Source organism: Alligator mississippiensis, chromosome 1 (assembly GCF_030867095.1).
Source record: "Alligator mississippiensis isolate rAllMis1 chromosome 1, rAllMis1, whole genome shotgun sequence".
NCBI lineage: Eukaryota > Metazoa > Chordata > Crocodylia > Alligatoridae > Alligator > Alligator mississippiensis.
The window spans coordinates 169,547,183-169,564,132 of record NC_081824.1 but is presented as its reverse complement, the minus strand read 5'-3'; the positions used below and the strand labels follow the sequence as shown (position 1 = coordinate 169,564,132).

At 51.4% G+C, this 16,950-nt stretch overlaps 1 protein-coding gene across 5 annotated transcripts in view; it reads right to left on the bottom strand.

Annotated features, from left to right (window-relative positions):
- TMEM63B (transmembrane protein 63B) overlaps window positions 1-16,950 on the bottom strand; it is a 90,857-nt gene that overhangs the window by 23,288 nt on the left and 50,619 nt on the right. For 3 of the 5 annotated variants that reach the window (XM_059716810.1, XM_059716802.1, XM_059716808.1), the window contains exons 2-5: window positions 14,637-14,829; window positions 13,771-13,850; window positions 8,123-8,161; window positions 807-897 (exon numbers count right to left, since the gene is read on the bottom strand). In XM_059716810.1, the coding sequence (XP_059572793.1) occupies window positions 807-897; window positions 8,123-8,161; window positions 13,771-13,850; window positions 14,637-14,807 (381 nt within the window). In that variant the 5' untranslated portion in view covers window positions 14,808-14,829. Of the gene's footprint in view, window positions 1-806; window positions 898-8,122; window positions 8,162-13,770; window positions 13,851-14,636; window positions 14,830-15,336; window positions 15,475-16,950 lie in introns of those variants that run through there. The other 2 variants (XM_059716806.1, XM_059716812.1) reach the window with 2 other exon arrangements.

Below are 16,950 nucleotides of genomic sequence, written 5' to 3'. Positions count from 1 at the left end.
TGTGAATATGCCCATCTGGGGTAGGTCATGATTATCATGTGATGTTGCCTAAGCACAGCATTTGTCACAGTCTGGTCTGTGACAATACCACCAACTGGATGGTCACCCTTCCCAAGGAGCCATTTTGCTTTCTGATCATGGGTGATCGGGACAGCTCAACTCTCCTCAGTGACCAGTGAGCCCAGAAGCTCTCTCTCACAAGGTCAGGCCCAGAGTGGCCAGATGAGGAACAATGCACAAGGAGCCAAAGAGGAAGCAGGAACTAAGCCAAAGCTTCCCCTAGTACAGAGCAGGTCTGGGGTGAGAGATGTCTTGTGGGAAGCCCACCAGGATTTGCTGGATCCTGGACTCTGCCATCTAATTTAACTACAGCTGCTTGTTGGAGGAAAAGGACATAGCAAGGGACCATTCAATTGGCTTGTCACTTTTAAAAGAATTTATCAGCTGGCTGTGAGGTGGAAGAGCCAACACCATGCAACCAACCACCACCCATTTGGGACCACAGTTTGAGAACCTCACTTCCTGCAACTGGTTGACAGGGTGTGGTGGGGTGATCTGGATGCCTGGGTTTTTTCCCTCAGAACCAGGAGTGGAGTATTTCCCAGTGGTTAGAGCACTGGACAACAAGTCAGGACTCATTTTCTCTATGGCTTTTGGGTAAAAGGCTTCTCTTCTCTGCACTTCTGTTTTCCTCTTGTGGAATGAGAAGGATGATGCTGCCTTGGTCCCAAGGCTCAGCTGGCACATGCAATGGACTATAAGCCACCTGAGCAGGAGGCGCTACACTGATTTTTGCTGCTACTCACATTGTCCCTCTGGTCGAAGTCCACGGAGCTGGAGACGGAAGTGAGGCGCTCATAGCGGTCGTGGTTGTCAGAGTGCAGAGCAGAGGCCACGCTGGAATTACAACAGAGGGGAAGAAAATCAATGAGTCAGTGGGAGAGAGCAGAGAAGACTGGCCAGGAAGCAGCAGCACCCAGAAGATCAGAGGTTAATTCAGGTCAGTTTGCCCCAGGCGAGATGGAGAAAGAAGAGCCTCAGAGAGCAGAGTGTCAAGCAGTTAGCAGAGTCCCTCCTTATACCACATGGACAAGATTGGCCTCCAGGGCCTGACCCACAGACAGACAGACAGAGAGCTCTACTGGCATTCACAGGAACAGACAAAGAGAGTATGTTTAAGCAGGTTCCCTTTCCTTCCTCTCCTTTTCTCCCCAGTAGTCCCTCACTCCCCGGTCTGGTCAGCAACAGCAGGACAGCTAAGCTGCAGCCCAGACCAAAGGCCAGAGAACATGAAGCGCCTGTGCATGTGTACTAGAGAGTGAGGACAAAGTTGCCCCCAGGTGAGGAGGGTCCTGGGGATGCTGCTAAGGAGGACAGATTTGACCTACCAAATTTGGAGTGGGGATGAATATTGGATAAGAGGGGATATAGGAGAGGGCTCCATGGTAATGGGTGTCATGAGTAGGTTGCTTGTGACACAGCTGCAAGGAGCCACATGGGAAATCTAGGTGACAACTTTAAATTGGTTAATTAAACAAAAATCCTGTATAGCAGTGGTTTTCAATTTTTTTTGGCTGCATACCCTTTTACCTGCAAAATATTGCTACTCATATCCTACATACCTGACATGTTTCTGCGTGTTCATTCCTGAAACAGAGTGTTGATACCAACATCAATGCCATCAGAGTTTAAAAACCACTGCCATACAACATGCAACTGCCCAAGGAGAATGCTGAGGCCAAGTTTAAAAATATAAGAACAAGACTCCATGAGGAATACAAGACGACCCAGGAACTAGCTTGGGGAGAAATGTGTATGGGCTATATACGATTTAACCAAAGACTTCCCTGGGCACAGGTTGTTCTATAAATACCCACTAGTAGGTACTGACATGTTTTCCTGAAGCATTTTGGTATTGGGCAACCTTAGGGCATTTATACACATACTTTTTTTCCCCGGGACACACTGGAGAGTCTGCTCCGCACAAGCTGAGGTGAGCTTCACTGCACTGCGTGCAGTTCTTTAAGTGGCGAAATGTGCGTCAACAGGCAGAAAATGGCAGCGGTGCACTTTTGAACTAAAACACCTCTGAGGTGCAATGCAAAGCACCTTTAAAGCGACAGATGCATGTGTAAAAATGCCCTTAGAGACAGGTCACTGGTCCAGTTTCTGTGTTCCTCTGGTGAATGAGAAGGCTGGACAGAGTGAGTTAGCATCTGCGGAATATTATAGTGCTGTACACAGTTTTGCAAATATATCATAACATTTTCCTTCATGCATTTCATTCAAAGGATTTAGCTGGCGATATCATCAGCTCCATTCTTCCAAAGGAAAATGGAGTCGCAGAGAGAGGAGGGGACTTGTTCAAGATCACATAGAGGCAAGCATGGCCAAGCCAGGAACAGGACGCAGGTGACCTGCCCCCCAGACCTGCTCTAACTGCCTGACCCTGTTTTCCTTTCTGTGAGCAAGTTGAGGGTCAAGTGTATGAACAGGCAGGAGTGTGTATGGAGGCACCTCTAGTATTCAGTCCCTGGCTGGCTTAGCTGCTAGGGGCACATCTACCATTCTGGAGAGAACAGCAACATTTCTCAGACATCCATCTCAAGGTGACCAAAGACTGGATAGACAGGTTGGATTGCATCCTGGGACACGTAGTTTCTGTAGACCTCACTTCTGATTAAGGAGAGTTGGGTACCTCAGAGGCCATATGCGGACTATCCCAACCTAATTCCTCAACTCGTTATCCTCAGCCTTTGTACTGCTATCATAGCCTGCAAGCTGCTCAGAGTGCAGTTGGGTAGTGCACAGTGGGAGCAGCAGCTTGTCCCTCATTTTTGCTGGAATCCCCAGTGCTGGGAAAGCCAGAGAGGACTGGCTGAGCTCCCTGGAGGCAGGCTCAGCATAGCTTGCTCCATAGAATTCAGCACAGTCTGTGTTTCAGGGGCAGGTGGGAAATCCTCACTTACCCACAAGGGGAAACCAAAGCAAAACAGGGTGTGGGGGCAAAGATTGGGGAATTGCTCTGGGCTGGAAGGCAGAGAGCAATAGAGGGGGAGGAGGCAGCTACTTCCTGCAGAGGATGAGGATGGGGGAGGCCAAGACACTGAGTGCTGTGTATTAGCAATTTCCCCTCAGTGAAGGAAACTACATGGTGGAACATACTGGGGAGGTGGGGGTGTACTAACTGAACCATGTTTCCTGTGGGTCACTTGGGGTGTCATTCACTTGCATGGCACGAGCCAACTAGTTCTCTCATAGCTGTATCATAGCACTGGAGGCTGCGGGGCTGGAGTGCACAGAAGGCTCTCAGTCTCAGACCTGGTCCCCTGGGGTTTAGCTCTAAGGCCAATGGAAAGCAACAGGTGCCCTACCCTTTGGGGGGCTTTGGGCCAAGTCTGGGCTTATTACTGCAGAGTATTTCCATCAGAAGGAGACATTACTCCTCCTCTTGAGCCCAGGGAGGCTAGCTCCTGGGGAGGCTGGGGGTGCTGAAAGCAGTGAGTGGAAAAATAAATGTCTGATCAGGCAGGAAAGGGAGTGAGTGACTACCTGAGGGAGAAACTGGACAGTAGGATACTCAGAGAGTGAAGAGTGGGGAGGCCTGTGAAACTCAACTGCAGAAGAGACCTCTCTGAAGAGCTGGGTCACAGAGAAGGCCCCACATGCTCTTGGGCAAACCAGACTACTTCTGTAGCCTGGTCCCCGCATCCCTCAGCACGTGGCCATGGCAGATTTTGAAGCAACTTCAGAATGACTCTGGAGATGGAGAACGGGGCAGTGCAATGGGCTGGGTTGTTCACTTGGATATTTTATATCAACTCCAGATGTCACTGTGCTGGAGTGCTCTGGGGTGAAAAATGGAACTGAACCTCATTTAAAAGGGGAAACCTAGAGATTTTGGGAACTAAAAGAAGACAGCTGCTTCCAGACTTGGTGAGAGGAAAGGAGCAGTCTGAGATTGTAGGTTAAGCATATTAGCTGGATGCTTCTGTCAAATCAGCAATGAAATGGTGAACAGTGCTCACATTTATGCTGTCATCACTATGTTTCAGGGTTAACATCCCAGCTGGATGAACAAAGAAGTTCATTTCATTATAGCTATTCTTTCAGGTTCTCTGTAAACTCAGGCAGGCACCCGTGGATTGGCTACACTTGGTTCATGTTATCTTGGCAACAATCAGGGACTGCATTTAATGCAACCTGAGATGCTCAAGCCTAATCCTATAGCAAGAAATGGAGCCCATGGCAGTGAGCTCACAAGATAGAACTTGCTACTGAAGCATGCAAGGCTGCCTGGTAGGAGACTGAGCTGCTGTTCTGGACCAAGACAGGCAGCTGTGTGGCAAAGGAGCGGCTGAAAGTGTTAAGAGACTTTGAGAAGTGATGGGAAAAAAAGTGGTAATGGGAGGCTGACACCTTAGGCAGAAGGATGGATGAACAGAAGGCAGGCAGGAAGACAGGAAATAGGAAAACTTGGTCCCCATTAGGGGTGCTAGATGATGACAGGACCAGATGGAGAGGAGCCCAAGGGAGGTCAGGAGCCCAAACAGAGACTGAGAGGCAAGCACAAGAGGAGCCAGCAGAGGAGACGCAACTGGTCCTCATTAATGACTCCCCAGAAAAGAGGCTTCTATGACACAGAGGAAGGGAACTGGGAGGGCCCAGGCTGCCCCCCAAGCGTCCTGGCAGAAGAATGGAGAAGAGCACGGCAGCTCCTGCAGAGTGCCCTGATCTCCCCACCACTCCCCCTGTTGCTGCCTGGAAGCGAGGACACAAGCGAAAGGCGATTAAAGGAGGACTTCAGGGACATGGGGAGGGAAATGAGAGGAGCAGATTAGAAAGAAGCCTGAGGCTGAAGGTGCAGATGTGCCACTCCCTAAGGGAAGGAGGGGAGTCCCCTCTCTGCACAAATCAGGGCAGACCCTGAGCTAAACCTGAAGCCCTTCAGTCCCAGAAGCCTTCTGTCCTGGAGCAGAGAGGGATTAGCAGCAATCCCTGCAGCTCTGCAGTTGGGTAGCTATGCTGTATCCCAGGGCCTTCCTTTTCCAGTCAGGCGACACAGACCAAAACTGTTTGGAGGAGAACAGTGCTAGAGGGATCCACTTAGAGAAAAGAGCAGAAATCAAACCTGACTGGCCAGACTCAACACAAAAGAGGGTGGTGGTGATGTGAAGGGAGTGGGAGACTGCCAGTCTAGAGCCCCAGGGCAAGTGTGAATGCCAAGAAGGGGAGGAGGTCACTGGGGATATGCCTGGAAGCAGCACTGCACCATTACAGGAGGGAGGATGCAGAAGGGCTCTCATACGCCCCTTCCTGCAAACACTGTACCCAGGGATGCCAGAAGCCCCTGCAGCCAGGCCCCCTAAAGCAAGACTGAGCAAAGCACAAGCAAAATGTGCTCTAGGCTGAGATCCTGCCCTGGCCCCTGCAAGCGAGTCAGGATGAGACCTGTCAGGCCCATCCTGTGGGACGCAGTGCCTGCGCAACTATGACTCACTCGCCGCGCGGAGTCTGGGCCTCGGGCATGGGGAAATAAACGTGCACAGGATCCACAAGGGGGAGCTCGTGGGCAACGTGTTGCCAGGCAGATTAGGCCCAGGCTGGCGGCTGAGCCAAGCAGGAGGCAGCAGTGTGGGCGGGATGTGGGACAGGACCACTTCTACCTGAGGGCTGGGGTCCGGCCCGCTTCCTCCCTCCCTGCCCATGAAACAGAGCTATCCTCTGCTCCAGCTTGCACAGAGGATGGCTGGCATGGGTCTAGGCAGCAGGAAGAACAAGGACACAAGCAAGCCAGCACTTCTCTAAGATGAATGTGCCACCTGTGCTAGTTAGGAGTGATGCTGTGCAGGGAACAGTGCCCTGGGTCTCAGGCTGTGAACATCAGGCCTCGGTGGCCAGCAGACCAGCTGCAGCCCTTGCAGGTTTCTCCATACCTGTGTGCACAACACACCAACGCAACCCTACATGGAGACACAGCTGGGAAGGAGAGCTGCTGCCAGCCCTGGGGTGGAGGTGGGGGAGAGGATAGATCCAAATTGGGTTTTCCTTGCTCAGCTTCAGCAGTTGTTAGCTAGCAGCCATCAAAACAAAGCCTATCATGGCTCAGGCTGTGAGATCCCCCTAGGCAGCAGAGAGAGGATCCTTGCCAGGGCAGGAGGGGGAGGAGGGTGGAACAAGAGAGAAGAAAGGGGCGAGCAGGGTCAGGGGACTGGTACTGCCTCCCCAAAGAGATTCTGGGCTGGGCCTTGGGCATGGGTGCCGCTGTGCTTGTGCTTCCAAAAAGCTTGCAGGACCTGTCTCCAAGGGCAGCACCATAGCTGGGCCTGTGCCTCTCACCAGCTGGCATCATGGTGGGGGGGTAAGGGGATGGGAAAAGGGCCACAAACCTGGGTGTGGCACTGCATGCAAGGTGCGAGAAGAAAGTCAGATTGCACAGGCTGGGAACAGCTTGCTGCAGAGCGTCACGGACTGCATGGGTCCAAGGCAAGAAGGGCAGCAGGATGCCAGACAAGCACAAATCCGGTCTCCTTGAAGAGACCCCCGCCCTGCCCAGCAGGACTACATTAGTGGGAACCCCGAGTTTCAAGGCCAGGAAGGTGATGAATGGAGGGGAATGTGCAACTGGGCACTGACCCTTCCTGTATAATCCTAAGTGAGACAGAGCAAGGGGCAGCCGATTTCCCCCAAGCAAAGGCTAGACGCAGACCAAGATTGCCCTGTGAAGACCAAGTTGGGGCAAGTGCCAGGGTTTCCCCATGCCATGCCCAGAAACAGCTTTCAAGATAGGGTTCAGCTCGCCTGTGGAGCTGGGCAGAGCTGAGAAGAGGAGCTCCAGTTTGCTGGGCTGATGCCTATTAGCTCCTCCTGACCCTGTTTTGTGCTCTGCAGTGAGAGCTGGTCCCCTCTCGCGCAGCACTGGCTGTCTGGCCAGGGACAGTAGTGCAAACAAGACCAGATGATCAAATAGATCGCTGCTCACTAGGGTGGGTTTTGGAAAAAAAAGTTGTCAAAATGTGTAAGGATGTTGGCCCTGCTGGAAGCAGGAGGAACACGTGTGTGCACAGGATCTATCTAGGCCAAGCTGTTAGGCCAGCAGTCGCTGCTGGGGTTTTGCAACAGGCAGTGTCTGGCCAAGGTACCGGATGGTGCCTTCCATAGCTCTACCAGGAAGCACATGCCTGCAACACTGGCTGATGCTGGAGTATGAGCTTAGGGAAGACAAAGACAGTGCCATCCCCTGGCACAACTGCTAGGTTTAGGGTGCATGGGGAGGGGGGAGATGAAGGCAGGCCCTGCCCCCCATAGCAGGCTGGCCACCTCAGGGGGTAGTAAGGAGCAAACTCCAATAATCACACCCCTGACCTACCAGGCCCTCTCCAAAACCAGGTATCTAAGAAGACCCCCACCCCTTGCTGGTCCAGTAGCACAGCTGAATTGATTGGCATGAGGAAAAGGCCTTGCTGAAGAGAAGGCACAGTGAGGGATACCTGTGGAGTCAGAGGGCAACCTGTATTCACAGCTGTTTCTTCTGGAGGGGCAGAACCAGACTTCTGGCTCCTGTGCCTCTGAACATGGGGATTAGAAAAGCCCCTTTCCTTTTCCGCCCCAACTGTGTGGTGGCAATGAACTGTAGTCTGAGTCAAGGGCTCTGAGAGAAGCCCCTCAGCACCACCATCCACAGATGTACAGAGGAAGGGTGAGCAGGGTGGGGAGCAACCAGCCTTTGGGAGGTGGGGGATGGGATGAACAGAGGTGTCCCTTGTCCTGGTTTCTGCAAACACACACGTTTTGGAGTAAGGCACAGTTAATGCTGGGGCAGCCTCCAGCATCACAGGGCAGGCTGCTTCTTGGGGGGACCCTCCTTTAGAGGACAGGGTCGGATATCTGGGAAGGAGAAGGCGAGGGATGGGGCTCCTTCAGATGTGGCATATGGAAGAAAGGGAAGAGCCTGCATCAACTGAAACACACAGACCCTAAAGCCCTAACTCCCAGCTACTCAGATTAGTCCAGAAGCAAGATTAAAAACTGCTAAAGAAAAGGCAGGAGAGAATGACAGGGAGAGAGAGAGAGAGAGAGAGAGGTAAAAGAAAAAACACCCTGAAAAAAACCAACAACGTACTATTCCCGCTCCTCTCGCTCTGTCTGCCAGTCCCGCCGCCTGGGAGCAAAAAAAACAGAAAAGGAAGGGTTACAACCATGGGAACTCTCAGGCACACGCAGGGAACCTCCTCTGTCTAAGAGGACACCTCACCAGGCAGCTCCTTGCCATCCTGAGGAGAAGCCTGTCCACCAGCAGATGAAAGGAAGAAAATAAAAGGTAAAAAACCTTGCTTTTCACAGCTCGGTTTCGCACCAGGCTGCAAGTGCCCCAAGGCAGGGGACCTTTCATTTTTGCCTGTGAAATCCGACATGAACCTTTGGGGCTGACTCAGTAATGCACTTCCATTAGCTCTGCAGTGCAGCTGGGGCTCTCACATGAAGGGGTTGTAGTCTTGGAGCTGCAAACTCGATCGGAAGAGTGTGTGTGCACATGTGCAAATTTGGGATTTTGCAAAAGAATCTGCACTACCATTTAAGCAACTGCTTCCCTGGACTTCATGCGCGTCTGTAAAATTCCAAACCAACAAATGCACTATTTTTCTCCTGAGCAGAAAGATGATGCAAGACATGCATGCAGCACCTCAGCACGGACCTCTACAGTCTCTCAGTCCTATCCCACATCAGATTCCCAAGCTATGGTTTGCAAATCTGGCAGAACGCATTTCCTGCTCCTACTGCCCCATTCCTCCTTCCCTACTGCACTCCTGCTTCTCACTCCTACTGCCCCACTGTCAGGGGCCTGGAGCCCAGCAGCCAGGATGTGGGGGTGTTTTCTGAGGAGGATGTGGGGTCCTTCTTGCCGGGCAGGATGCCCCTACAGCAGCTCTTGAAGAAAGGGAAGATGCTGAATGACCTTCAGGAACTGTGCTCTCTGAGGTGGAGCAGGAGCAGCAGCATACAAGCTGAGCCAGCTCCTGTAGGACCTGGGCAGGCAGGATAGCCTGGACAGGCAAGGCCAGGACCCTGCAGTGCCAAGTAAGAGAAGCTCTCCTAGTTCAGCTTCCCGTTTTTCCTCTTTTGATCTTTTGGTTGAGCTATTCTTATACACTTAGGTCTCCCTGACAGCGCTGGTGTCTGGCCAGCACGCTGACAGACAGGAACAGATCCCCCTTCGCTGCATGTTACATTAGGACAGAGGACACTTTAGGAGAAGCAGCTCCACCTGTCCTGGAGACAAAGGCCTTGGGCCAACTCCTGCTTCCGCTGACAGCAAACCCATTGACTCCCCAGGGAGCAAGGGCAGCTGGTGCATCCTGCCTGGCTCTTCCCTCCTCCCACCCCTCTTCAGTGTCTTATAGCAGCACATGTGATTACACAGGCAGTGGGAATGTTTTACATGCCACAATGCCCCTCCTCCACAAAATGAGGAACAAACCAAATAATTTTGGTGCAGGATGGAGGGCTGAGGACCTTGACAGCAGGGAAGCTGCTGTCCAGGAACCTATAGGAACTACTGTTTGGGCCCAGGGTGCTGTCATGCTACCTTCCTCTCATCATACTTCCGCCCCATGTCAGTGGAGGCAGATCATGGCCCATGCACACTAAGTGTGTGAAGGCCCAAGTCAGTAACTTTCCTATCCCAACACTGCTAGGGAAATTGGTCCCATAGGTCCATTTAGAGAAATTATTTTCCCCTTATGATGAAGACTCTGACTCTTCTCTTAGTCTCCTGATTAGGAACTGAGGAGAGGCTCTCTCCTGTAAGTCCTCTTAGCCCCCCTTTTCCTCCTCATACATTTTAGAAGCAAATTCTAACCTAAGGTCTCTTGCACCAGCTCCCTAAGGTTATATGGGGGAATGGAAAGGGAGCACTCACTGTCCCTATCAAGGATCAGAGGTGATGTAGGAAACCCTCAGCCCAAATATTTTAAGTACTGGGGAAGAAAAAAAAAAAAAGCCTGACCTGTATGGAGGGTGTCTCGGCAGCAAATCACCAGATGGGCAAAATGTTTTAACTGCTGCCTTAAAATGTGCCCGTGTAATGGGGATGGCAGGACAATCCTTTTCCTCCATGGTTCAGACATCAGTGCAGGAAACACAGTGCTTAAGGGCTTAGATCAACCATCTCCTTTGGGATGCCTGTTGTGATCCCCCCCCATGAGGCCTGGGCTTCAAAATCTGCACCCATAGTTACCATCATGAAGATGCTTCACTTCACTTGAGAGTCAAAATGTTTTCCAGGGAAGCAGCAGCCCAGCCACCTCTGCTTCATCCCAGGGGTGGGGATAAGAGCCTAACAGAAGGCTGGGAACACTGCTCACCTGGCCTGACACAACCCTCCCATTCCCTTGGATCCCCTTTATACTCACTGCTTGCCCCGCCCTGCCCCAGGGTCTCACCTCTAGCACCCAAGGTGCTCAAACTCCAGACCTCAGCCAAGAAGATGCATCTCTCCTTCAGCCCATGAGGACTGCAGCTGTGTGCAAAGACTCCAGAATCATCTTCCCCACCCCACACCAACACTCACAAGCCCATATAAATGGCCCTGCTATTGAGGCTTAGGGCATGTGTGAAGCAATGCTCTGGTCTCAACACCTGCCTTGTTGGGGGTGAATGAGGGGCATCAGCAGGGCTGGAGAACTGTTACTTGGGAGTGAGGGGCCTGGACCTGTTTTCTATGAGTGAGGGGGGCAGAGGGAGCTCTGATTTTCCATGATAAAAAACCCAAAATCGAATACCAAAATTTATAGGTAATAAGCATTTATTTTATTATAGTGATTGAAGCACTGGTAGGCTTCCAAATCGCTTTAAAACACTGTGGCCAACTGATACCTTCCTACCTACCTACCTATCTATAGTGGCCTTTCATTTTAATCACAGATTTGTGGGTTTTAATCAGAGAATTTGCAATTTTTTATTAGGGAAAACCAGGATCCCTGCTTATAACAACTGTGCTCTGGTTGTGAAGGGAAAAAAAGCACTGGCATTTCCACATCAGCTGCAGTTCTTTATACAGACCACAGCACCCAGGCACAACACCATGACTTGCAAACAGGGACTGCCAAAGACAGCAGCCTGTACAACAAGCCTGAGGGCAGGGGTGAAACCCATGTCTTGACAAAATACAGGGGGGAAACCCAAGCCTTGACAAACTACGAGATGCTAGCACATGATCCCAATTAGGGTACATGAAGGCAGGGCACCCATGATATCAGGTCTGGGAAACAAAACTGGAAGGAAAGGTTTGTGTCAGGGGTTTGGGCACTGGGGTGATGGACCAATTTTCCCTGGGGAAGCAGAGGCCATGCAAGGAGATTCAAGGCTTGCATAGTTCTCAAAGGGGTCCAAGTGGATTTAGAGAGAAACAGCCTCCCCCTTGCTCTGCCCAGGGAAGAAGATGGATGCTAACCCTGATGACCTGGGAAGTCTATTGAGAACATACATATTGGAGGAGCCAGCTCTGACAATGAGCAGACTGGTTGCTGGAGGAGGAGGGGACAGGCAGCATGGTCTAGGCCTGTGACTATTTTCAAACTGGCAGCCCCTTCCTTATTGGGAGTCCACATTTCTCACCCCCCCTGACACAAGTAAAATCTTAGTGTAACTATCAGCAGCAGCAGTGCTCAGCCACTGTAATTCGTTTGTGGGTGTGCTATGAGAGGGTGAGAGAGTGCGAGACCTTCTTCCTGAAAAACACCCATCTTAATGACTGGGCTCTGGAGTAGAGACTAGAAGGCCTGAGATGTGATGGAAGAAGTGGAGTTCAGCTCCTTGCCTCAGAGGTACAGGCATTCTGCTTTACCCTGGGAGCAGACACCCCTCCCTGCTCGGAGGCCCCTCATCTTCCTACCCCATGACTGCAAAGGAGGCTAGTGCAGCAAATGACACTGCCAGTACATGTGATCAGCTGTGCATGTTGGTCCTGGGCCTCCCACCCCATGCTGGCAACCAGATGCTGCTCTCCCATTCATCTCAAGATCCAAATTCAGATGAGTTTCTTTCTAATGGAACAATCCCATGTCTCCCAAGCTGAATTGTACATGATGACTCCCCTCCCTTCCCTTCTTGGTCCCTTGGCACCATTTTCCCTTGTGTCAGCAAGGCCCACAACTCGCCCCACCCACCCAGGTAAGGAAAAAGGGGCACAGACATAGAGCTGCAATTTTTTATCTGCTTTTAATCTAATCCCTTGTTCAGCATTAAAGGTAAATGACTCTCAGCGATTCCTTCTGTTGTGTGGTCAAGAGGTCAGAAGCAGGCTCATGAGGATTGGAACATGCCAGAGAATTCAGCTCTCCCCAAGCCTCATGGAGCCAGGCAAGAGGAAGGAGTGCTTCAGTTCAGACCAATCCCCAGCAACTTGGTATGCCTACTGCAGGGCCATGTAAACACACCCAAGTTAGTTCTCAGGGAGCATAAAGACTAAAAGCAGTTTAGGTGCTCTAATACAGTGGTCTATGCAACGCTGCAATACTGCTTTGGGTCCCCGAGTTAGCTTGGCTATATCTACACTGAACTGACCCAACAAAGAGCAGTGAAACACAAGTCAGCCCAGTAGCTCATTGCTATGGAGAGCAAAGCTGAGTGTGTAAATCCACATTCCTCTCCACAATGGAATTAGCATATGGGAAGGGACCTGCTTTTACTAGAGGGTGTAGAAGCCTAGAGAAAACAGGGAAGCCTTTATAAAGACCCTCTAGGAAGGAACTAAGCAGCGGGTGACTTTAGTGTAAGGGAGAATACATCAGAGATTGTCTGCTAGCTGGGATGTTAAACAAGGGATTTCATCAGAATAATGAAAGCAACATTGCCCAGTCATGCTGCCTTTTTCCCTGTTTCACTGTGGATCTAGCTCCCTGCTCTGGCTGTAAAGTAAAAGGAGATACAGCCTCCATCATTAACATGCAGTTTACTCTTCCATTTCAACAACTTAAGTCAGACTTAGCAGCGATTGATAGACACTGCCCTCCCCAGTGTACACAGATGCACGCGCACACACACACACACGCGCGCGCTTTGTCTTCACGGCACCATGCTCAGTCTTTCAGCAGGTGGTCATTCCATGCAGCTATTCTTTGTTTAAGCCAAGCCAAATATTTTCAGATTAAGATGACACATACCGCTCTTCCTTCAGTGACTGTACCTGCCATCAACAACCCCCTTGCATCCATGCTCTAGACTCATAGGACTCAGAGCTCCACTTTGGAGCCATCCACACTTGCCTGCATTTCCTTCCTTCCTCAGACCTAATACTGTGACCAAGCTGCATAATAAGTTATTTGAAAACTCAGTGCCTGATTCCCAGGTACACTGTGCAATATGTCAGTCAGCAAAGGCACTTCCCATCGCATGACTAGCAAAGCTGTTCTGGTCACAGACCTTCCCCTTCTCATAACCTTTCTCTAGTCTTTTGTCTGCTGACCCTCGCTTGGCCACTTCTGCTTCCACAGGATGCCTCGGAGAGTTTGCAAGGCACAGTGCACAGCTCACTCTGTAGCTGTAGGACCCATAAATAATGCATTGCAACTCTTCTGTGTGGGGTTGTAGGTGGAACAGAAAAGGGCTAGCAAGCTGGGCTGCAGGGACCTCCTTTGTTTCTGGGATTTACAGGGGCCTGACTGGCCTGAATACCACTTTGACCCTGTCCTCACTGCCATCTGGGTGCACAGTTAGAAGGTTTATCATCTTGCTACCCTCATCTTCCTTGTCCCGCTGTCTCAACCTTACCTGTCAGCATCAGTCACTAGGGCCAGGCGTCCATAGTCCCATGCCACTTTACGCAAGATTGAAAAGACGAACAACAATGCCTGTAACAATATAAAGGAAAAACTGTGAGGCCAGGCCCCTCCTGCAGGTGACGCCTTTCCTCAATTGCCATTTGTCTCTACCTGCCCCAGAGAAGGAACAGTGGGGGAGGACAAAGGAAGCAGCAGGAACTGGGGTTGGCTTGCTCCTGTGGAATTTGACCCTTTTGGCTACAAGACACCACCACAACTCTGGGAAGCCAGGATCCAAGGGGGAGAAATTAAGTAGTGTTTGAGCACCCTGGAGATTCAGGATCCAATGAGGGCATGTCTCAGCCTCGTGGTCAGCCTCACTTCAAGCCATTCCCAACCTCTATGGCTCACCTCACCATTTTCATGCTGCCACATTTGGGTCACTCTTGAGCATGCCATTAACTGGGGCTGCAGGGCACTTGGCACAAGTCCAGGGCCATAAAGGACCTGAATCCAAGTCTGGTTCGCCCAGGTCTGCCAGGGAAACTGGAGGACTAAATGGCTGTGGTGCCTATATCCTACCCAGCACCACACAGCAAGCCAGCAGCAAAGCTGAGAATGGAACCTAAGGATCCCGGTGCTAACCATCAGATTGCACTCCTTGCCCTGGGATGGGAACTGGGCTTGGATATCCTGAGCCCCTTTTGCCCCAAGCCCTTGTCACTAGCCTCCTCCCCTCCTCCCAGGCCTAGGAATACATCCCAGGAGCCCCGTCTGTCAGTATCTGTTCCTAGCCCCCAAAGCTATGCTACCCCCATCCTTCCCCTTCCCCCCCACAACCCTAGCCCCATGTAAACAATGGTGGAGAGGACTTACAAGGAAGCACATGAAGTCAAGGGCGAGAACGGTAGGCACACCACCAAAGGGCAGCCCCTGCAGCACCGTACTGCGGATGCGGGCACTGTAGCAGTAATCCTGGGTGCCATTGTTACAGGATTTGCAGGTGGCTCCTGCCGAGCCAAAGGTGGCAAACAGGAAGGGAAGCATCTCTACTGCTTCATCGTCTTACCTGGGGAAACAGGAAAAAAGGCCCAGTTAGAAACACACCAGATGGATCCTCCACGGCCTGGTTAACAAGAGGAGGCAGCAGCTGAGGAGCTCTGGAAACCATCCTCCACTCAGCTCCAGTTTCTCCAGAACAGCCGGTGCTTGCACTACACAGCACCCTGCTACTGCCCCCACCCCTGATAGAGGAGGCTAAATGCATGGCTGGTGCTCACATTTGGGAAGTCCTTGCAGAGCCAGGAAGAGCCAGAGGGTTGAAGCAGGAGGTGGGGTATTCCAGCTTCCAGCCCTGCAGGAACTACCATGCAGCTGCTGGACAGAGCAGCTGCAGCATGGCCTGTCCAGTGTTTTCTTGCGATGCAGCCCTGGAAAGCACCTCTCCCCCTCATACTCCCTCTCCTTATAGCAGCTAAAGCAGTTGGATTGCTTCAGTTCCCTTCCCCCTCTGCTGCTTGAGCGTTCGGTTACAGGAAAAACCTCTGTTAAGTCATGGCAATGGAAATGAACTCACTTGGATGCCACAGGACTGCTGCTGCTGCGTTACATTCTCCAATTTCCTCTCCCTGCATGCAGACCTTCACATTTATTAGGCTGATTCTCCCCTCTCACTGCTTGCCTTCCCCAGTTCTCTCAGCTCCACTCCCTTCCAGCCCCTCAGCAGGCTGAGTCCATCCCCCTCTGGGTTTTTATTTCCCGCCCCCAGTTTTGATGCTGCCTGTAACTGTGATCGCAGCTGAGTTCAGCTGTAGAAAGACTTTAGGCAAGACATGATGCAGCTATGGAAGAGGCAGAGAAGAGCTTGGGATTCTTAATTTAATTGGCCAAAGACCTCCTGGAAACCTTACAAGGGAGTCCTGGACAGTGCTACAACCAGGATGAGGAGACAGCATCACTGCTTAGAGAGAGAGAGACAGACAGACATTTCTCCACTGGGATGGAAGCAGCCCTGTGGGAAATGCTTAGTGGCTTAGTTGCAGCAGCAGTGATTAAAACATGAAGTGAGTGTCATTAGGATGGTCTATAAGGGATGAGCCATAAGAGATAAACACAGTTGCTTTAGGGAGAGAAGACAAAAACCAGCTGCTGAAGGTGGCAGCAGTTGACAATCAACGCAGGCAGCAGGTTCCTGCTGTCCCTCTCGCCCCAACCGGCTTCACAAATCAGCACCAGGGCTGGCCACAGGCATGGGCAAACTGGGCAGCCGTCCAGGGCCCAGACAGAAAGGGGGCCCCAAAATGGTAATTTTAAAATTATTATCATCATTATCTCTGGTGAAGGGGGGCCCAATATTAAACTTTGCCCAGAGCTGCCAGGAGTCTAGGTACCGTGCTGACCAACACATGTTCATCCCACTCATGAGGACACTGCTCCAGTCAGTCACTTCTGGGGGGAAACACAGATGCTGTTTTACTGCAGCCAGGAACTCTAAGCCAAATATAGGATAGCAGCAAGTGAAACATGTCGCAAGCATCCCTTGGACCGTCCAGAAGGGCTGAACCCTACTGGATAAACACAACTGCCTTGTGGAGCACAGGTAAGTACAAACACAGCCATGAAACTGGTGTTAACACCCTATCTTTTACTAACAGAGAAGGTTAATCTTTAAGGAATGCAAGGAAGCAGGACCCTGCATTCAGGATCCACTAACACAGCTGGGGGGTGGGGGTCACTCATTGTGGACTATCAAGAAAGAGGGCCCCTACTGAATGGCCAACACTGTTCCTTCTACCTCAAGCAAGTTAAAAGCAGTACAGCACAGCAGTTGTTGGGAGACTAGTTAGGTGGAAGGAAGATAGGCTGCTGTCCCAGGAGCTTTTGCTTGCAAAATTAATGCCTCTTGGCTCAGCTGAGACACAGTCACGTGTTTAAGAACTGGCTGAAGGACTGTAAACAAAAGGACCATGACAAACAGTGGTGTAGCAACCCACTGGGGGCGTCCAACGGGACCAGTAGAAGGCTGGGGGATTTCTGAACAGCACAGCTAATGAGATGGAGAAGCCAAACAGCACATTCGATTAAATTCCCAGACTATGGGGTAGGGAGGGCCTGCCAGTGCCAGAGGGGTGAGGGGGCTTGGAGGACAGCATGGCTGAGCCATGGCAATACAAGTTGGTGCTATTAGCCC